We start from the raw sequence: 19,731 nt of genomic DNA, 5'->3' as shown, positions 1-19,731 counted from the left end.
TAGGACTTCATAACAAAGATATTTGGATTGCCAATAGAAAAGTTGTTAACAATTGACTGAGGCATTTATCATTGGTGGTTATCATGTGGGAGAAGGAAAGGGGGTAAAATTCACATAACAACTGTTATGTGGGTGCTTACCTTACAGTAGCTGTGAAGTAGCATTAATGCTCAACAGCAGTCACAGTAACGTGACAGTGCCTGCTGTTGCCATGAAGAGAAATGCAAGGTGTAAGAGCAGCAGTTGTTATGCAGTCTTAAGAGGCTTATCTCTTTAATAGCCGATTAATCAGGGCACATAATGCGCTCTGCAATGTACACCGGTAGTTGGAAGGGAGATATCAGGTTTCATGTTCAAAGAAGGCTGAGCAGACCGTGAGTGAGCATTTTACTAAGCAAGGGTAAAAAGAAGTTGTGAGAGGTTGTAGAGGGTGCCCTCCCAGTTTTCTAGCTGCCCTCTTCCTGAAACTTAAGGTTTCATGCAAGTTATGTTACTTAGAAACATTGTTTTGTAACTGTTGTTTTTACAATAGATCTTTCTAAAGGTAAAGTGTGCCATCAAGTTGATTTTGACTCCTGGCGCCCACAGAGTAGGGGTGTGCATGGAACCGCCAAACTGCGGTCCGGCACTGGGGTGGCGGTTGCTTTCAGAGTGGGGGAGGGTTTACTTACCCCTCCCGCCGCTTTCCCGCTCTGGCCCCCGTAATTGTAGTAGTAATCGGGGCGGCAGGATACCTCCCTGCCGCCCCTTCGCCCCTTTCGCTCTTCAAACCAAGCAGGAGTCCTGTGCGTGCGCGCACTTCACAGAGACCTCCCTGCCGCCCCTTCCGCTATTCAAAGCTAGGGAGCTTTGAATAGCGAAGGGGTGGCAGGGAGGTCTCTGTGAAGTGCGCGTACGCACAGGACTCCTGCTTGGTTTGAAGAGCGAAAGGGGCGAAGGGGCGGCAGGGAGGTATCCTGCCACCCCGATTACTACTACAATTACGGGGGCCAGAGCGGGAAAGCGGCGGGAGGGGTAAGTATACCCTCCCCCGCTCTTAAAGCAACCCCCCACCCGAACTGAACCGCCCAGGGCCGGACCAGACCGGACCGGTTCGGAGGCCTTTACAATGGCTTCCGGACCTGTCTGGGCACATCCCTTCCACAGAGCCCTGTGGTTTTCTTTGGTAGGATACAGGAGGGGTTTACCATTGCGGCCTCCTTCACAGTATGAGATGATGCCTTTCAGCATATTCTACATTACTTGAAAAGCCCTATACAGGTGGTAATTTTTCTGTGGATGTGGGTGAGTGAGTGGTGTTGGTGGTGTTGAATTGTGGTACTGTCTGGCACTGATGCATGTGACTTCAGTGCATTGGACATATGCTTGCATAAGGGCCTCTGTATAGGCATGCACTATGCAATCTGTACAGCACAAAATTCGAGCATAGAGAAGTCGCACTCCCTGCCTACATTATGCAAACATGGAATCCAACATGTGGATGTTGGAAGCATGCTGGGATGGGAGGAGGGCAGGCATTATCATCCTGATCCCTCAACACACAAAACAAAACTGACTCTCTAAATAGGGCTAGATTCTAAAGCTTTCAACCATGTTTAATGGTATATATATATATATATAGAGAGAGAGAGAGAGAGAGAGAGAGAGAGAGAGAGAGAGAAAGGATGTGCCCTATTGCTACTGTATACAAATTACTTAAATTTGATAGCAGTTTGTACAGGAAACGGTACTTGCCAGAAGCTGAATCTGTCTGAACATAGATGAACGTATGTGACTAACTTATACTGAGGCAGACCATTGGTCCATATAACTCAGTATTGTCTACACTGACTGGCAGTGGCTCCCCAGAGTGTGAAACAGAGCTATTTCCCAGCTCTACTGGAGATGCCAGTGATTGAACCTGGAACCTTTTGCATGCAAAGCGTGCATTCGACCTCTGAGCTACAGCCCCATTTCCGTCATGTCCATTCTTTCCCTGCCCAAATGATCTTTTCACACCTGCATGTGTTGTTTATTTCAGAACTGACGAGCTGATTCAAAAGACAATCCGTGAAAAGTTTGCCCAGTGCACCGTGTTGACGATTGCACACAGGTTGAACACTATCATTGACAGTGACAAGATTATGGTGAGCAGCATCTTAACAGTGTAATCGGTGTAATCCTGGAGAGCATAGGGAATAGGGATGTGCATGAAGCATTCTGTGCACATCAGTGGGTGGGTGGGGGCGGTGAACGGGTGCTTTAAACAGAGGAAGGCAGGTATTACCTGCCCCTCCATCACTCCTCTGCCTCCCACCACCGCCATGTTGTTGGGATTAAACGCCACGCCACATGGCTGCAGGGCTGCTCCCAGCCGTCCCCAGGTGTCGTCGTCACGTAAATGGCATCTGTGCATGCGTGGACACCATCATGAGTGGTCAGCATGGTGTTGCTCACCACTCAGGATGGCATTGATGCATGCACAGATGCTATTTATTTGACGACAATACCTGCAGGCTCCTGGGAGCAGCCCTGCAGCTGCATGGCGTTTAATCCCAACAGTGCCACGGTGAGGCAGCAGAAGAGCAACAGAGGGGCAGGTAAGACATGCCTTCCCCGGTTTAAAGCACCCACCTGTCGAAACAATTCAGTTGAGGAGCTTGAAGCATTTTGGTGCCTTGAAATAAAGGCACCGAAACGCTTTGTGCACATCCCTAATGAGGAAAGGACTGTCTATGCTTTGCTTTGCAATTAGGGGAGAGAGTGGCTGTTACCTTGGTGAATAAAAAATATGTAGAAATTGTGGGTATGTACAAATGTAACATTAAAACAGGACTTGCAAAGGATTTTTTCCCCGTGTGGGGTGAACCCAGCTTCCTGCAGAGCTGGACAATAAATGACAGATACACCAGCAAATTGAAAAGCAGGCCAATCATTACTCTTTCCTCTTTACTTGTGTCTCAGGTACTCTGTCTGTCTTATTTTTATTCTCTAATTGCTTGTAAATTGCATTTACTCATTCAAGCACTCATTTGTCGCCTTTCCACAGTAAATATTAAAGGAATTGTATGAATTGCTACTGCTCGGGAGATGGAGGCAGGGGCAGATTGTGAAAATCATAGTGCTATGTGCAGTTAGCATCTGCTGCAAACTTTCAGAATGATGTTGTTCCTGAGATTGACCCTGAGGAGAAAATGGTTTGAGCAGAATGTGGTGAATGTGCTTCCAAACAGACCCTACTCCTGAAATGCCTACCTGTACACAACTTTCATTGGTTAACTTCATTAGTAGTATATTAATAGTAACCTTTCTTAAGTGCTTTCATATGACTATGAAATACTCCAGCCTTCTTTTCTATTGGCCATAAGTCAGAGAAATATCACATTATTTATATGTAGGAGATCCCAAGCCCAGTCCCTGGGTTCTTCAGTAGTAGGACTGGAAAAGACCTTTTTCTTGGGAGCAGTTGCTAGTCAGAGTAGATGATACTGGGCTAGAAGAATCAATGTCCTGATTTGGTATAAGGCAACTTCCATATATTCAATTAATAGATAACGTGCCACCCATCCCACTGCAGCACTACTCCAATCTTTTGAGGTCCACAGATATTCTGAGCTCCTTTCATCTGGTTGTTTACATAATCCTTCACTTCCTGTTGTTGTTAACCTGCCCTCCCTACTCCTCTACCACTTGATACACCACTCAATCCCTTCCAGCTATACCAGGCAGATGCTTTATGCTTCTCTTTTGTTATCTGGGCTGCTTCCTATACTGCAAGCTCAGCATTGAGCTTGGTGTGTCATTAACTGTGAGGTGTCCATTGGTCGTTGCTTTTGGGTTATTTCTTTTGGTTACAACTCTGCCATATCTCTTAAAATGTTTTCCCAACTATACGTTTATCCCTCAAAGGACTTGAAGAGTCTTGTTAGGAAACAGCTGTGACCTAATTTAAAATGTTGTTTTATATCCTGTGGGTTTTCCTCAGGTTTTGACTCATTAAATGCTATTAACAAGTAAGGTTGAGAGTGCCATTTTAGTAAGGGTGTTTTGTTGGGTTTCCCCCCCCTTCAGTTTTCATTAAATATGGCATATTCTTAATGACAGCTAATTGTTGGTTTTGATTGACTCAGTTGCTACAAAATACAGGAGGTAGACAAATTAGACATCTCCTTTCTTCCCCTGCTATTTGTTCTCTGATTATTAAAGGCAGTTTCTCTTTGTACTTCAGAATTAGCTTGCCATTTCTGACTTTTTATTATGCCCCTTCAGCCAGTGGTTTACAGATGAAACCTTGAAAGCACTTTTCTACCATCAGCCATCTTAATTATATGGTGCCTGTGCTGGTAGAACATTTTGAAGATTATAGGCTAGTTTCTGTACAAATTCTTTATGCACTTATTAGCCCATCAAGCTTGTATTACAATCTGTTCCACAGCCTTTATTAGCAGTTTTTATTATCTGATTATTGTTGTTTATCCTTATATCTTTCTATCGGTAGCTTGGAAATTCCTTGTTTTGAATGGTGGGGAAGATTAGCTAAAGGGCCGAGATGAAGTTCATATAGCCATTTACAGCAGATAAACATTGTCTATTGCTAATCATTCCTTAGGATATGGTTGAATATGAATAATAAAAGTGTACACACAACAAAGATTTCCCACTGGAAAAAATGACAGGAGAAAGCTGTCATGGAATGACTCTCCATCATAAATGATTGCGTACTCTCAGCCTGTGATATAAACTTAATAATATCTTTGACCAGTTGACATATCTTTTTGTTTACATCTGAGTGAAAAGAATACATTAATTATGCTGCAGGTCAATTCATGCCAGGTTTGTGTTTTTTTAAGTGAAAAAGAGAGGCAAAAGAACTCCCAAATATTACTTGTTCTGTGCCTGTTTCTCTGCTCTGTGCTGTCCTTTTGGACAAACTCTGTTTCAGCAGAGTGTTGTTGTGTGTCTCTCCCCCCCCCCCCGCCCTTCCACTGGGACTTCTGGTTTCTCACAACAGGATTCTGGCCTACACTGTGAATGTGATGACACCATGCCACATAGTGAGAGCAATGCTTCTTGTATCATGTTGCAACTTGCCACCACTCTGGATTGGTGAAAAGTGCAGCTGCTTAGGTAAGGTGGGCAGAATTTTTCAGCCTGCCCCCAAAATTGCCCAAAGTGGTATCCCCCTTTTGATGCCTGTGAACAGATCTGCAAAAACTGTAACTTGCATAATATCTGTACAATATCTCTGTGATTTCTTTTACTTCATATAGAATGATTCATAGCAGGGTAATAGATGCAAGTTTTGGGCGGTGCAGAAATGTAATAACTAAATAAAATAAATAAAAATAAATAATGTAAATCATACACAGTTCCCTGTACATTTTAGTCCAGTAGTATCAACCTTATGGCTCAGAGACCTTAATGGGGTTCTTCAGGGGTCCCTAGTACACCTGCAGGAGGCCCTGCTCTATTTCACTCGTTGATCCATCTTCACGGCCCTTACTAGAACAAAGGGAGCAACCTTCTTTTCATCATAACATTTATACTATACATGTGTAAGAACGGATACATTGCCAAAGCTGCAGGATTACTAATTTTCCCAGTTTAATATCTCATTGGGTTGGAATTATTGGTTTGCTGTTGGAATGGACTATGTGGGGGGACTGTTGGATGGAATGGACTACGTGGGGGGTGGGATTTTTTTTAAAAAATGGTGGCTGTAAGGCATCTGCTGGGTGGGGAATTTGCTCGTGCCACCCATTGGTATTTGGCATTTCCTGATCTATGCCAAACTATAATAATCTGTCTGAAAGCAAAGCCTCTTCTGCATTTGTTATTTAATAGGCCATCTTCAAAATGTGGGCAGTTGTTAGCAGTGCACTGGGCAGGGTTTTTTCTGCTTTGTTCTACAATAAAGTTTATCTCCTAAAAATCAGAATGTTAAAGTAGTTTGGATAATCAACGACACATCAGTCATTGTTTGTACATACAACAAGTATTCTATACAGGCAGATATAATCTAAATTCTTCTGCCTTTTCTGAGAAAATCTGTGAGAGGTAGTTATCAAATCTCATTTGACATCCTGGCACTGTAATTAAACATAGTTAGTGCAGCATTCTAGTAAACAGAACACACAGGGCTGAGTTGTCTTTGTCTCTGCCTGATCCTGACAGTTATCCAGCATTGTCCAATTGATAGTGAATTGGACCTGGGCCTGTGTTGAAACCCACTTTCTGTTAGAAGTTGTTCTGCTCTTGTACTTTGTGAAAGGGATGCTGTAGCTTTTCCCATTGCTGCAGCTTTATGACTTGGCGGGAAAGTTTCACTTGTATTTTATCCTGTTGTGCAGCTCTTGGCTCCAGTCTAAATGTTCAGAAAAGTATGTCAAACATCTCACTTCTGTGGTCTCACTCCAGATGCAGATAGCGAATTCCCTGTCTAAATGTTCCCCCACATTAAGACAAAAGCTATCAAGAAGAAAAATGGCTAGAACCCTTGTTCATAAAATTCAGCCCTGCCATAGCACAGAGCCTTGTGTGTGGGGGAGTATTCACTTAATGATCTCTAATCTGATGTGATAGTCTTGAGGAGTCTGTACCAGGTAACTTTTCTGAATATGTAAATCAGGCATTTTCAAGGCTTAGGAATGTGTGTCGCAAAAGGCATTTGCAACCCTATAATTCACATAATTTCCAAGGTCATTGTGGAGATTGGTATTGATATTAAGCATCTTTGCATGTAACTATTATGAAATAATTGCAGTAGGGTGCCTCTCTACAATATTAGAGATGTTTATTAATAGCAGAAATGATACCAGTGGTCAGTATAATTCTTATATGAATACGAATATGATGAATATTTATATACTACTTATATGCTGGTACAATGAAGCTTAGAATTGCCTCAGCAGTTATATATAGATATCTATTATCTATAGATAATAAAATATTTTTGAATTTAAAAGGCATTGGGGGTGGAGAAATTGTCTTTCACCCCCTGTTAAAAGTGCAGGATAAGGAAACCTGAGAAGATTTAATATATACTTTTCTAAAATAAAAGCAAAGTAAAAGTAAACTCAAATGTCGAAAGGAAACACAATTTCTTTAAATGCACATGTACTATAGTTAAATAAGTGAAAATATTGTATTAATATTTTTGTCTCTGAGCAAAAAGCAGTATTAGAGCATCCAAAAGAGTTAGGGTAGAGAAGTGGGTGATTGTGAGCATGTGTGTTCTTTTGAGAAACCCAAGAGTGAATTGTAAAAATCTTGGATTATAGCATTTGTGGTGACAGCTCACCTTCGTTTTTCATCAGGTTTTATTTTACCTAATGAGAGGAGCCTCCTGAGAGAACAAAAGGAAGAGGAGAATGCACTTTACACAACTGCAGACAGAATTGGCCTTAGGAACTGTTTAATTCTAGTTTATTCCCTCCTCCAAAGCCATACTTTGGGTTTCACAATCCCAGTCACGCCCTGAGGAGAGTATCTGCACAATATATTTCTTTAATTATAAATATGCTTATCAAACTTCAAACACCTTGAAATCATTGAGAGGATCTGTATTGTGTAAGGTGATACTGTCCTAAGACAATCACACCAATGAGTAATAATACTTTGCTCTTATACAGAACCTTTCATCTGGGAATCTCAAAAGCTTATTGCAAACATTCATTAATTAAACTGCAGGACACCCCTGCCAGGTAGGGGAATAATTGTAGACCTACCAAAATCAGAAAAGACCTGTAAGATCAGATCATCTAAGCATTCTCCTGTAAAGATTGCTAGGGCAATACTAATTCTCTTCTGTATTGTATTGTATTAGTGTCATAGCTTAGTGTGACCTAGTGAGCTAAAAAAGCACCCCTGGGTTCTTGAAACCTAATTCTGTTCTGTGAAGAAAGCTGCTAGAACTCTGAGTTTTTTAAACAGCAGATTTTTTCACTATCCTTCATGTGACAGGATGCTTCCCCTTATCGAAACTTTCATGCAGTCCTCCAGATAAGTTCACTATAGTTATAGCTCATAAAAACCTTCTGTGCTCCTCTTGCTTTCACACAGCCATGTTAGTAATTTGCAGACTTAAAGAAAACACCTTCTGTAGCACTTCCTTGCATGGTCACTTTGGTGAGGTTCTTTGTCACAGGTGACCTGGTGAGTGGCTGCTTCAAAGCTGCTTTTGTGTTTCCTGTATTTCTTTTGGCTAATAAGTTTATTTGAACTGTACTCTGATGCCACGTGGTGCTTTAAAGCAATGGCAGGGCAGGGGCACATTTAAAGAACAATTAATTAAAAAATTCAGTTTAAATGTTTCAGGGAAATCCTTAGTGCACTTATAATCTAGATTATTCAGGGCTCCTGTCTAATTAGCAGTGTTTTCACAAAAGTAGTTTTTATCCTATTCTGCCTTCAAAAAACCCTTTCCACATCCCCTTGTCTTCCATAGAACCCTTGTGCTTTGCAGAGGATTTGGGGGCCTGTTCTTGGGCACACATTCAGTGCACTGACTAGATGTCAGGCGGAACTGTAGTTTAAACCTGGTTCCCTGCATTGTTCCTGAGCCTCAAACTCATGCACTCCTCCTCCTCCTCTTTGCATACAGATCAAGAAGGTTTTCACTTAATCGTTTTAAGTATCTTGGAATTATTTTCCAGGCTTCAGGTGCCTTTACAGCCTATAGAGATTATATTATACAGACTGCCAAAAAGAGCTCCTTTTCGATACAATCCTATTATCCATCTAGAGGTGCCTAATTTATTTATTTATTTATTTTATTTTATTTTATTTTATTTTATTTGTATACCACCCTTCCAAAATGGCTCAGGGCGGTTCATCCCGGCAGCTATCAATTCATCCCTGCAGCTATCAAATTGTTTGAAGCCAAGGTACATTCTCAGCTTCTATATGGTATTCAGCTGGGCATATATCCTTGCTTTAACAAATTGGAAGCTGTTCAATCAGATTTTCTAAAGCATATATTTCAGGTTCCTGTCTGTGTGTCCAAAGCGATTCTGCGACTTGAAGCTGGGATGGTTAAATTTGGAGGCCAGGGCTTGGATTACCATCTTTGACTACTGGCTAAAACTTATATTCTGCTCTACGGGTCTAGTAGCTTTAGTACTAAAAGACAGATACCACTCTGGCTGGATTAAGAATATGGAGGAAAGATTAGCTTACTATGATTTCCCCCTGGCTGCTATACTATCTCTAAAGTATGACATTGCAAGGACTAGGTTGCGAGAGAGAATTTTTGATATGGAACGCCAGATTGATCGAGGAGCCACTCCGGCTAATGTGTTTCTGGGTAGTCAGATTTTGAACTCTACACCTGCAGCATACCTATTTCATTTCACTGTCTCTAAATTTCGTAGGACCCTAACTTTAGCCCGTTGCAATGCTTTGCGTACAGTGGTGCTAGAAGGGAGGTTTTATGGTATCCCCCAGGAAGACCATGTGTGTCCTTGTGGTGCGGGAGAGATTGAAAATACGGCCCATGTTATTTTACACTGCCATTTTTACAATGATGTTAGATCTGAGCTTATTCACCTGGAACTTGTCTCATACCCAGCCTCGGAAGATAACTCGTATTTATCTTTTCTTTTAACTGAACAGAATGAAGCCAGATTGTGGAAGATTGCCAAATTTTGTTATATTGGTAGGATTCGATTAGACTCTCAGAGGCTATGAATACTTCTTAGCTAGTAATTCCTGCATTCTGCTAATGTTAAATAATTTAAAACATCAAATAAATTAAGAATTAAAATCATTTAAAACATTAAAAATATTTAAAACCCTGTATTAAAATTTTTAAAACTATAAATCTAATTAAAATGTTTACTTAAAACTTCACAGTTTAGAACAGGATGGGATTCTCTGTGATGTCTTGACCCGACCTAACAAATCCTGGTAAAAAGTGTAGGAGCAAGCCAGGATATGATACTGGGATTGAGGTAGAAACTTCCCTACCTTTGGGCACAAGCCCAAAGTTTGAGAGCATCTCATGGGACTAGGAGTAAACCATGGTTCCATGTGATGTCTGAAGTGTCCCAGTATCTTTGGGGCCCGATCAGTGCTGCACATGAACTCAGCATGTGCCTCTCAACACTCCCCTGTCACTGCATGTTCCAGGGGTTATTGACAGATTGCCCACAACTATCTTTCATGCAAGTATGTCTGCCATTAGTGATCCCCTCACTGAAAAATCCATGAAAAACTTCTGAGGATCTCCATGGTTCCCTAGAATGCATTTTGAAAACCACTGTTCTGTGATATCAGGAAAACATGGTTTTTATTTTAAAAAAGCAGTAAGGGTGCTTTCCGATGTCAAATGTATGTCACTGTGTAAGACACACAGTGCCTCTACTGGGCTGCTAACATTTTAATCTAGATTATTTCATTGTATGTGCTTTTGTAATATCTGTGCTTATTGTGTTTCCTTCAATGGCTTGATACACCATAAACTTCCATGTATGTTTCTGAAATTTTCCACAGTAGAATGGCACCATGTTTTTGGTGTCAGATTAAACACTGGCAGTGTCACAAGTATACCACATAACAGTCTCCCACTGCTTTGATTGTAAATTGCTGTTTGAAATCAGCCTTCATAGGCTATGGTGGTATCATAATAGGATAGGAGGCACTGCTTTGCAGTGGTTCTGCTCCTATCTCTCAGGCAGATTCTAGATGGTGGAGCTTGGTGACGGTTGCTATTTGAAATGGGAGCTAATATATGGAGTCCATCAGGGCTCCATTCTGTCACCAGTGCTTTTTAACATCTACATGAAACCACTGGGTGAGGTCATCAGGAGATCTGTTGCAGGGTGTTATCAGTATGCTGATTACAACCAAATCTATTCCTCATCCTCATCAGGAAATGGCATTAATTCCCTAAATGCTTGCCTACGGGCAGTAATGGGCTGTATGAGGGATAACAAATTGAAGCTGATTCCATGCAAGATGGAGGTGCTCATTGTGGGGGATCGGAATTTGAGGGATGAGTTAGATCTTCCTGTGCTGGATGGGGTTACAGTCCCCCAGAAGGAACAGGTACGCAGCTTGGGAGTGTTTTGGGATCAAGGCTTCACCCTGGTATCTCAGGCGGAGGCTATGGCCAGGAGCATTCTCCATCAAGTCCGGCTGATTCGACAGCTGCATCCATTCCTTGACAAGAACAATCTCAAAACAGTGGTACATCAGCTGGTAACCTCCAGGCTTGACTATTGCAATGTGCTCTATGTGGGGCTGCCTTTTTACGTCGTTCAGAAACTTCAGTTAGTTCAAAATGCGGCAGCCAGACTGGTCTCTGGGGTAACCCAGAGAGACCATATTATGCCTGTCCTAAAACAGTTGCACTGGCTACCGATACTTTCCCAGGCAAAATACAAAGTGCTAGTTTTAACCTTTAAAGCCCTGAGTCCGGGCTACCTTAGAGAGCACCTTCTTCTGTATGATCCCCATTGCATGTTGAGGTCATCTGGAGAGGTCCATCTCTAGTTACCACCAGTACGTCTGGTGGTGACTTGGAGCTGGGCCATCTGTGTAGCTGCTCCTGGCCTATGGAATGCACTTGTAGCAGATATCCGTAATTTAAGCTCGTTGTTGGCCTTTAAGAGAGCCCTAAGGACTTACTTGTTTGGCCTTGCCCTCCAAGGTTTTTAATTTGTTTTTAAGTATTTTAATTGGTTTTAAATGGTTCTGAGCTGTTTTAAAATTGTTTATACTGTTTTAAGCAGTGTGTTTTAGATGTTTTTTTGTTTTTATGTTTTTTTAAACTTGTGCACCACCCAGAGCCTTTGGATGGGGTAGTCTAGAAATGTAATAAATAAATAATCTACCAAACATTATTGCTTCGACCCTAAATTATAGTGCATACCTTGTTCAGTTTAGGAAGTGGTTCAACTGAATTACTAGTTTACCAACCTGTACAAGTACTAAACAAATGGAGGACAGAGTGTTGTTTTAGAAAAGCTGTAGAGCTCTTAGAAGCTTGGAGCTGATAAATATTTTCTTGGATTGCTACATATCAGACTATGCAATACGAGAGAGGGTTTTGCATGTCTGTATGCTCTCTGTCATATATGTGTGTGTGTGTGTACACACACACACACACACCCATAGTGTATAGAAAAACTAGCACATTGAGAAGGCTAGCCTAGCATCCTGTTCCCAAAATGTTGATTTCAAACAATCACCTCTCCCCTTATAGTCTGAATAGGACAGATCAGGACCAGCTTCTTCATTATGTGATTCCGCTGCATGTATCGATTGGCTGTTATCTATCTGACACATTTGTCAGATATCCTTAAAAAGATAATTTAAGTGGCAACAGGCATCATACTTGAAATAGAAGTGCATTTGTTAATGGAAGTGCTCGTGGGTGATTGACAGGCACCCCTAACTGTGTTTGGGCTTTGTGTGGGGAATTAGTGAGTTTGGGTGGAGCAGTCCCACGTCAGAATGAACTTGTGCAAAGTTCTGGTCCCGGGGAAATGAACTGACAGAGAGGTTGAAGTTCAAAATAAAGTAAATAAAGTTTATTTGAGGTTTTAGGAGTACAGTGGAATAAGAGATTTGTTTAAAGTAATATTACTACTAAAAATACATTGCTAAGATTAACCAATTACTTGCAAAGAGGCAATTTTAGCTTGGTGTCCGAATTAAAGGAACTCCAGACTGGCTAGAGAAAGAAGCTTCAGAAGAACAGGATTTTGGATTTAAGAAAAAGCAGGGATAGGAAAAGCCTAGAGAGGTGCAGTGGTTATCATACAATCTCATCCTTCTGTTTGGGGCACTTGGACTCTCATAGCTCAGGTGCAGCTGAAGGACCAATTTCCTCAGTGACAGACCAGCAGCGGAGAACTGAAAGCAGCTCGGGGGTTAGGCAGCAGGGGTAAATCCAAAAAGTGTTGGTTCTCGTGCAGCCAGCTTCTCATAGCACTGAGGCATGCTGGGCAGATTGGGCCAGTGAGGAAGGCCAGTCTAGAGGTTGAGAGCATGAATGATGCAAAGAGCAAGACACTGCCTGGTATTATGGCTGATATCAGGTCTATTATCCAGGTAGTGGATGACTCAGTGGTAGAAATGAAGCACCCTGCTTCATGAACACAGGGCCAGTTGTAGCCCAAAAGGTGCCCTGGGGTGAAATATTCCATCCTGAGGAAGGAAATGCCAGTGGATCTCAAAAGGATCCATTGTCTTTTGTTTGCTGTGTCAGATTAAAACAGAGTGGCATGAATGGTCAAGAACCTGTATGTGAATGGACTGAACAGATGTGCAAGGATGGTATCTGTGAGGTTGGAAAGATCCAGTAAACCAGTCAGTAATGTTAATGAGCGCACCTCTTGAGTTCCTTTTTCCCATTAGCTCTTTTGTGATAGGGAAGGGAGTAGCTTTCAAAGTGCCCTACCAGCTTTTCCTGCTGGGGTGATTAGTTTTAGCTTGTTTGAGGAACCACAAAGGAGTGGGAAATAAAGGGTCAATCTTTGGACAAAGAGACCTTGAAAGTGAAGTTAGGAACATAGGAAACTGCCATATACTGAGTCAGACCATTGGTCTATCTAGCTCAGTATTGTCTTCACAGACTGGCAGAGGCTTCTCCAAGGTTGCAGGCAGGAATCTCTCTCAGCCCTATCTTGGAGAAGCCAGGGAGGGAACTTGAAACCTTCTGCTCTTCCCAGAGCGGCTTCATCCCCTGAGGGGAATATCTTGCAGTGCTCACACATCAAGTCTCCCATTCAGATTCAACCAGGGCAGCCCCTGCTTAGTTATGGGGACAAGTCATGCTTGCTACCACAAGACCAGCTCTCCTCTCCTGAGTTAACTCAAAAGCTAACTCTGATCTGCTTAGACATTTCCAATAGAAGGAAAGGTGTGAGGCTAATCCCCTTTCAATTCACTTGGTAGCTGTTGAACCTGGGTGTGATCATCCCACTGCCTGCTAAGTGACCTGTCCCCATATGCCAACAAATGGGGAGCCCACAATCCAGTGAAGATCCTGAGTATGTTAAGAGTGGGAACTACAAGCCTATAGTCCCAGACATGAGCAGAGAGGCTTCTGGGACCCTGCAGAATGGCAGTGCTGGCAATAAATTGTTATGGTTTATTCCATATTTAGGGACTTAAAGAATAGAAGGCAAGCTTTGTATAGATGCATCCTAAACAGCTGTCTAGATAAAGTAATGTTGTATAAGAAAGAGAAATTTGTACTTGTAACTGTAGTTGAAGATGCTAGTAGTTTTTGACAGCTAAAGAAAGGTGAACCAAGTGACATTTTAAAGCTTCACTTTTAATATCCTGGACTTAAGAGAGAATATAGAATTCTTCCTGATCACAAGGTTTCAGTCTTGACCCAGAAACCAGTGGCAATTTCTTAAGGAGACTCTCTCAGATTCCATTCTAGCTGAGCTGGGAAATGTATTTGGATTGATTATTTGCCTTGCCAAGTCAAAGCCACACCTCACAGACAAATTGGCACCACTAAAATATCTTCCTAAAGAAAGAGTCAGGCTCAGAGTTTCAGTGGGACGCCCAGAATGAGTCTGTCTTTCCTAAACGATGCATCTAATTGGTAATACATGGGCCTTGTGATCATGATGTAGGAGTTCCACATGTGAAACTACAAACCAAGTCTTGATAAGTGGGGAAATATAATTCATATTAAATTGGAGCAGTGATCTTTTCCAGATAGGCCATGACCTCAGTTGGGGCCACCCTGATGTAAGGTGGATTGCAACACCACCATTTCCTTTTCCTTTTCTCTGAGAGGAGGGGGAAACAGGTAGAGGAGAAAGATGGATCTATACAGTAATTAAAGTGAGTCCCATATGGCAGTTTAGAGTTAGGTAGGGTCCTGGATCTGAAAAGGCTGAAAACTATACACAGACTTATTGGACTATAAGCAGATAAAACCTTGGCTGATCTTTGAATACTAGTTGTATTCAAAAGATCTGTTGGCATGACCCCAGATCCGGAACAGTCTCCTCATTTAGAGATGAGGCAGATAGTTCTGGAGATGTGACAGTGTAGGAAGAAGCTAGGACCAAGCCCCCAGAGGACACGGGGACCTCTCATACAAGGAGAACTGAGGGGACCTGATCCAGCATCACCATCTCCATCATGACCCAATGGCACAACCCCTTCATCTAGTAGAAGCCGCATCACCAGAGCCAGCAAAACCCTTTTAAGGCACAGATCTTTCTTTCTTTCTTTCTTTCTTTCTTACTTTCTTTCTTATTTTTTGACATTTTGTATTTTACATTAAGGATGTGTACAAACCTGTTTGGAAGCCCTTTTTAATGTTTTAACTATATAGAGTGTTAGCTGTAAAACATATTTGCTCAAATCAAACAAAAAGCCAAGCCTTCCTTGTACACCTAGGAGTAATTTGGAGAACAGATCCAGGAGGCCTGCAGTCAAATAAGGATAGAGATAAATATAGGCCTAGTTCACGCATACATACTTGTTTCTTGATTTGCAATATCTTGGAAATATGAATCAGCATTCACAAATACAATATCACAGAGTTTTCACTCACCTTCAAATGCAGTGCTTGGAATCAGTGCACACATTCAGCTGCTATTCCAGCACATGTACAATAATAAAGTGAGAAGAAATGGTGTATATGCCAGAGTTCATGTGGAGATGCTAAAATAAATGTAATCCATATAGAGGATATGAATCCCTTGAAGATCAACTCATACAGGCCTATTTCATTACTAAACCAGGATAAGATATGAGCAAGCATTCTGGCCAGTAGCATGTAGACCACCAGGATTTATCAAAGAGGGGAAATTGTAAGCTAGTATTAGGAAATAGGTGTTGTGAACAGGGCTTAACTCACTTGCCAGCCATTATTTGTAAACACCACCAGTCGCCTCTCTTCTTTCAGATCCTTTTCTGGCACACACAGAGAGGGATTCGGAGAGAAGCAGGACTTCTGCCATTTACGCTGGGATAAGGGGATGGTAAGAAACAGTGGGAACCTCTCCTCCTACTCAGAAGGAATTCCTGCTGTTTCTTACCTTCTCAAGGATGGCGGTGGAAATGAGATCTCTGGTGAAGAGATCTGGATGGTTCAGGGTTCCTGTTCACCAGAGGGCTGAGGGCACTCACTACTGGCAAGCTGGCAAGTGGATTTGTAGATGCCTAGTTATGAATAATAGTAACATAAAAGGAATAGTTATATAATTACTGTATACATTATCAATGTAGAAAAAGTATTTGATAGAGTTGAGTGGGCCATATTGATAGAGGTAATGAAATGTTTTAACCTAATTTGCATTCAACTCAGAGACTTATGGGAGGAATTGTCCTGGCTTCACTATAAGCCCTATAAGGTCAAGAAAAATAGAGAATATAGAGAGAACCAATAAAGGCATTGAAAAGCTTTTGTATAAGCTATAGGTTGTTTGCATTGGGCAAGCTTTTCCAAGCTTGATCAGACAAGCTTGCAAATTGCACAGCACCTTTTTCAAGGCTCTGCAATTTCCCTGGGTGTGCCTACGGTGGTGTGGAACCCTTCAGGATCATTTGCTTAGCTGTCTGAGCTTTGTGATTAGCATGTTGGACTTGTACGGCAAACAGACCTAACCTCAAAAGCACATTCTGTGCATGTGCAGAATCATATTTTACATTTTAGGCATATTCATATTCCAAACCAGGTAATATTACGTTCAGCATAATCACTAATTAGGGGGGGCAGGAGATTAGAGGAGTGATGATGGGAGAAATGGAATAACATATCTTTTGTATTTGATGATATGATTTTTAGTCTTCAAGATATATTATCAAGACACAAGATTTGAATATTTGATACAATAGGTTTGAATATTTGATGAAGATTCAGCTTTTGAATATCAATCTTGCTATGGAATGCCAAGATATAAGATGAATATAAATAAGTTGGAACTAATAAAGTTCAACTTGGATGGCAGTTTTAAACAGGAATTTGAGAGAACTCAATACAGGATGCAAACATAAAAGGGATTTTTCTGAAATAGGACTTAAATCAGGATGTGTTACGATTTGCCCTGGTTCACCTGAGGATGACTTGAGCACAGGGATAATGAACCTATTGAACAAGTCTCACTTGAGGACTCCTCTGAGGAGCCCCCCGAACAGCGGTCCCTCTAATTTTTTTAAATCTCTGTGTGGAATGAGCTTTGTTCTGGGCAGCAGTATCAAGGCAGTGTGTACACACCTAATTCAGAATGGGGCCTTTCTGATTCAACCTGAGTGAGATCTAAAATGAACTGAGCGGACATCCAAAAACTTGTGAGTGCATGCATGTGTGCGCACGCCTTAGCGGGAACAGTGCCCCCGAAGAGGAGGGTCCTCATGACCTACAATAAGATACCTTACTAGAGGACAACCCAAACCTGGAAGATCCTGACAGGCCTGCAGGCACCAACGAAGAACCCAAAGAAAACCCTCAAGAGCACGACTCCCCAGTAGGGACCTCAGGAGATCCCCCAGAAGTGCAAGCAAGCCACTCACCCCAACCAGGCTCTTCTCCGTCTTCCAACGATTCAGACACTGAGGAGGCTCTCAGCCAGCCTGTTCGCTGCCATCAAAAACCATGGGAGGAATTACAAGCACAGTGGAGAAGCGTTCGTCTGGCAGCATGGCCTGGATTTTCACAGGTCTCGCCAGATCCAGCTGCCAGCACTAATGAGGCAGCACACAGCTTCGGATCCTCTGCTTCTATAAACCCTTCATCAGCAGCCTCTTGCTGCTGGAACAGCAGCTCATCTAGCTGCTGCTTCTGGCTCCCAGAGTGGTAATCTGCTCTTCAGACCTAGGACTGTAGAGACCCGTGGCAACCCCCTTTGCCTAGCCTCTGAGCTCTCCTGGAACTCTGCTCCCCTGTTCTGCTACCTTCTAAATGAGCTGCCTATCTCCAAGACTCCACCAGTAAGGCTGTCTGTCTATCTATCATATTTTTATGCCGCCTGATATGTACAACTCCAGGCAGTGTACAAAATTTAAAATAGTTAGCCTCCACTCTCTGGTAGTAGAACAACAAATTGATTATGAACAAATATTATTATTGCTGCTGCTGCTACTACTACACTATTATATTCAGAAAGGATTTCTGCAGTTAAGATGAATAGTTATATTTATTTTTTGTTTAATTCTTTTCTATTGATCATTACTAGAGTTAATAATAATAATAACTTTATTATTATTAGCTGACCCATCACAAATTGTTCTCTGGGTAGCTCACAATAGAACAACATAAAATAAAATATGCAAAACACATAAAACAAAACAATACAAAATACAATACAAAAACATTTTAAAAATCTATTTTGAAAGGCCTGAGGTAACAGAAAGGTCTTCACCTGGCATCCAGATGAACAAAGATGACACCAGATGAGCCTCACTGGGGAGACTTTTCCACAAGTGGGATGACACCACTGAGAAGGCCCTTTCCTTAGTAGCCACCTGCCTCACCTCGTTTGGTAGGGGCACTTTGAGCAGGGCCTGTGAAAGAAGATCTCAAGATCTGGATCAGGACGCATTGGGCAAGGCACTCTTCACAGAGCCTGGTACCAATCCATTTAGGGCTTTAAATGTTAAAATCAACACTTTGAATTGGGCTCAGAAATGGACTGGGAGCCAGTGCAGCTCGCGGCCCTATTTTGGACTAACTGCAATTTCCAGGTATCCAGTCTGAGCATAGTCCTAGATTTGAGTCTACTCCTTCAGCCTCAGGAGTGATAGAGATCAAGAGTTATGCTTTCCGTTATCTGATATGCTGGTTTTGTATCTTCCTGGAGGACCAAGACCTAGCTATCACATTCATGAAACAGAACCTTGTGGATAGATGGCATTAATGTCTTCTTCATGGGGCTTCTAAAAAAAAACCCTTTAAAAAAAACCCAGTTGCACTGGCCAATGCAATTTCCCGGCTTAGTTCAAGGTGTTGATTATACATCTGTTGTAAACTGCAATCTTTCCATTCTATTTCACCTGGCTTAGTCACCACACCCTCCCTTTTTTGTTTTGCTTATCATCCAGCCTGATTAATTGTTCTGGAGAACTCTACAGCATCTGTAAGATTCCTTTTGTTTCTCATAAAGGCATTCCTTAATTGTGGCATCTTAAGTAATGTTAACTTAGTTGAAAAGTGTGCTCAGATAACATCTGCTGGCTAGAAGTAGGGAGTAATGTATGTGGTGAATCCATGTTTGGTTTTACAGGTTATCCTGTTCTTCTTCTTCAAACATCATTACATTTTTTTTTTTGTGACATTTTGCTTGGTAAACAAAATACCCAGGTGTGCAGCAGCTTTAGGCATGATTGCGGCTTAATATGATCATATTCTGCCTTGGCAACTCTAAATGGCATGTGGAGTGGTTAGTTATATAAATTTAGTCAGGCAGTGGAATGTCGGAGTAGAAAAGGATGTTATTTAAATATGCAAGGCAGTAGCTTTCAAACTTTCTACCTTTTAAGGAATCCTTTCATTCTGACTTGCTGTGTGTTGCAGAAAATTCTGGCACATTTTCTAGGGTATACAATCAGTTCACACAGAGTGCTTGCCACACCTATTGGGCCTCATTGTTTACCCTCATGAACTGAAAGTGTACCCGAGAACACACCCCACACTTCTCTGTGACTGTGCACTGCAAGGAAAGTTCAGTTGAGGTGGGAAAGCATCTTTTCAGAAAGCTTGTTTACTGTTGCTGATCTTCACATCAGGGGAACCTCCAGGGAATGCTAGTATTCCCTGGTACACAGTTTGAAAAA

General features: G+C 41.8%; 1 protein-coding gene across 2 annotated transcripts in view; it reads left to right on the top strand.

Annotated features, from left to right (window-relative positions):
- ABCC4 (ATP binding cassette subfamily C member 4) overlaps positions 1-19,731 on the top strand; it is a 227,092-nt gene that overhangs the window by 182,233 nt on the left and 25,128 nt on the right. For both annotated transcript variants that reach the window (XM_053311913.1, XM_053311912.1), the window contains one exon: positions 2,021-2,126. In XM_053311913.1, coding sequence (XP_053167888.1) covers positions 2,021-2,126 — 106 coding nt within the window. The remainder of the gene's footprint in view (positions 1-2,020; positions 2,127-19,731) is intronic.

The sequence above is a fragment of the Hemicordylus capensis genome, chromosome 3, assembly GCF_027244095.1.
Source record: "Hemicordylus capensis ecotype Gifberg chromosome 3, rHemCap1.1.pri, whole genome shotgun sequence".
Taxonomy (NCBI): Eukaryota; Metazoa; Chordata; class Lepidosauria; order Squamata; family Cordylidae; genus Hemicordylus; species Hemicordylus capensis.
Note: the sequence above shows the minus strand (reverse complement) of the source record. Positions and strands in the feature narration are given on the sequence as shown.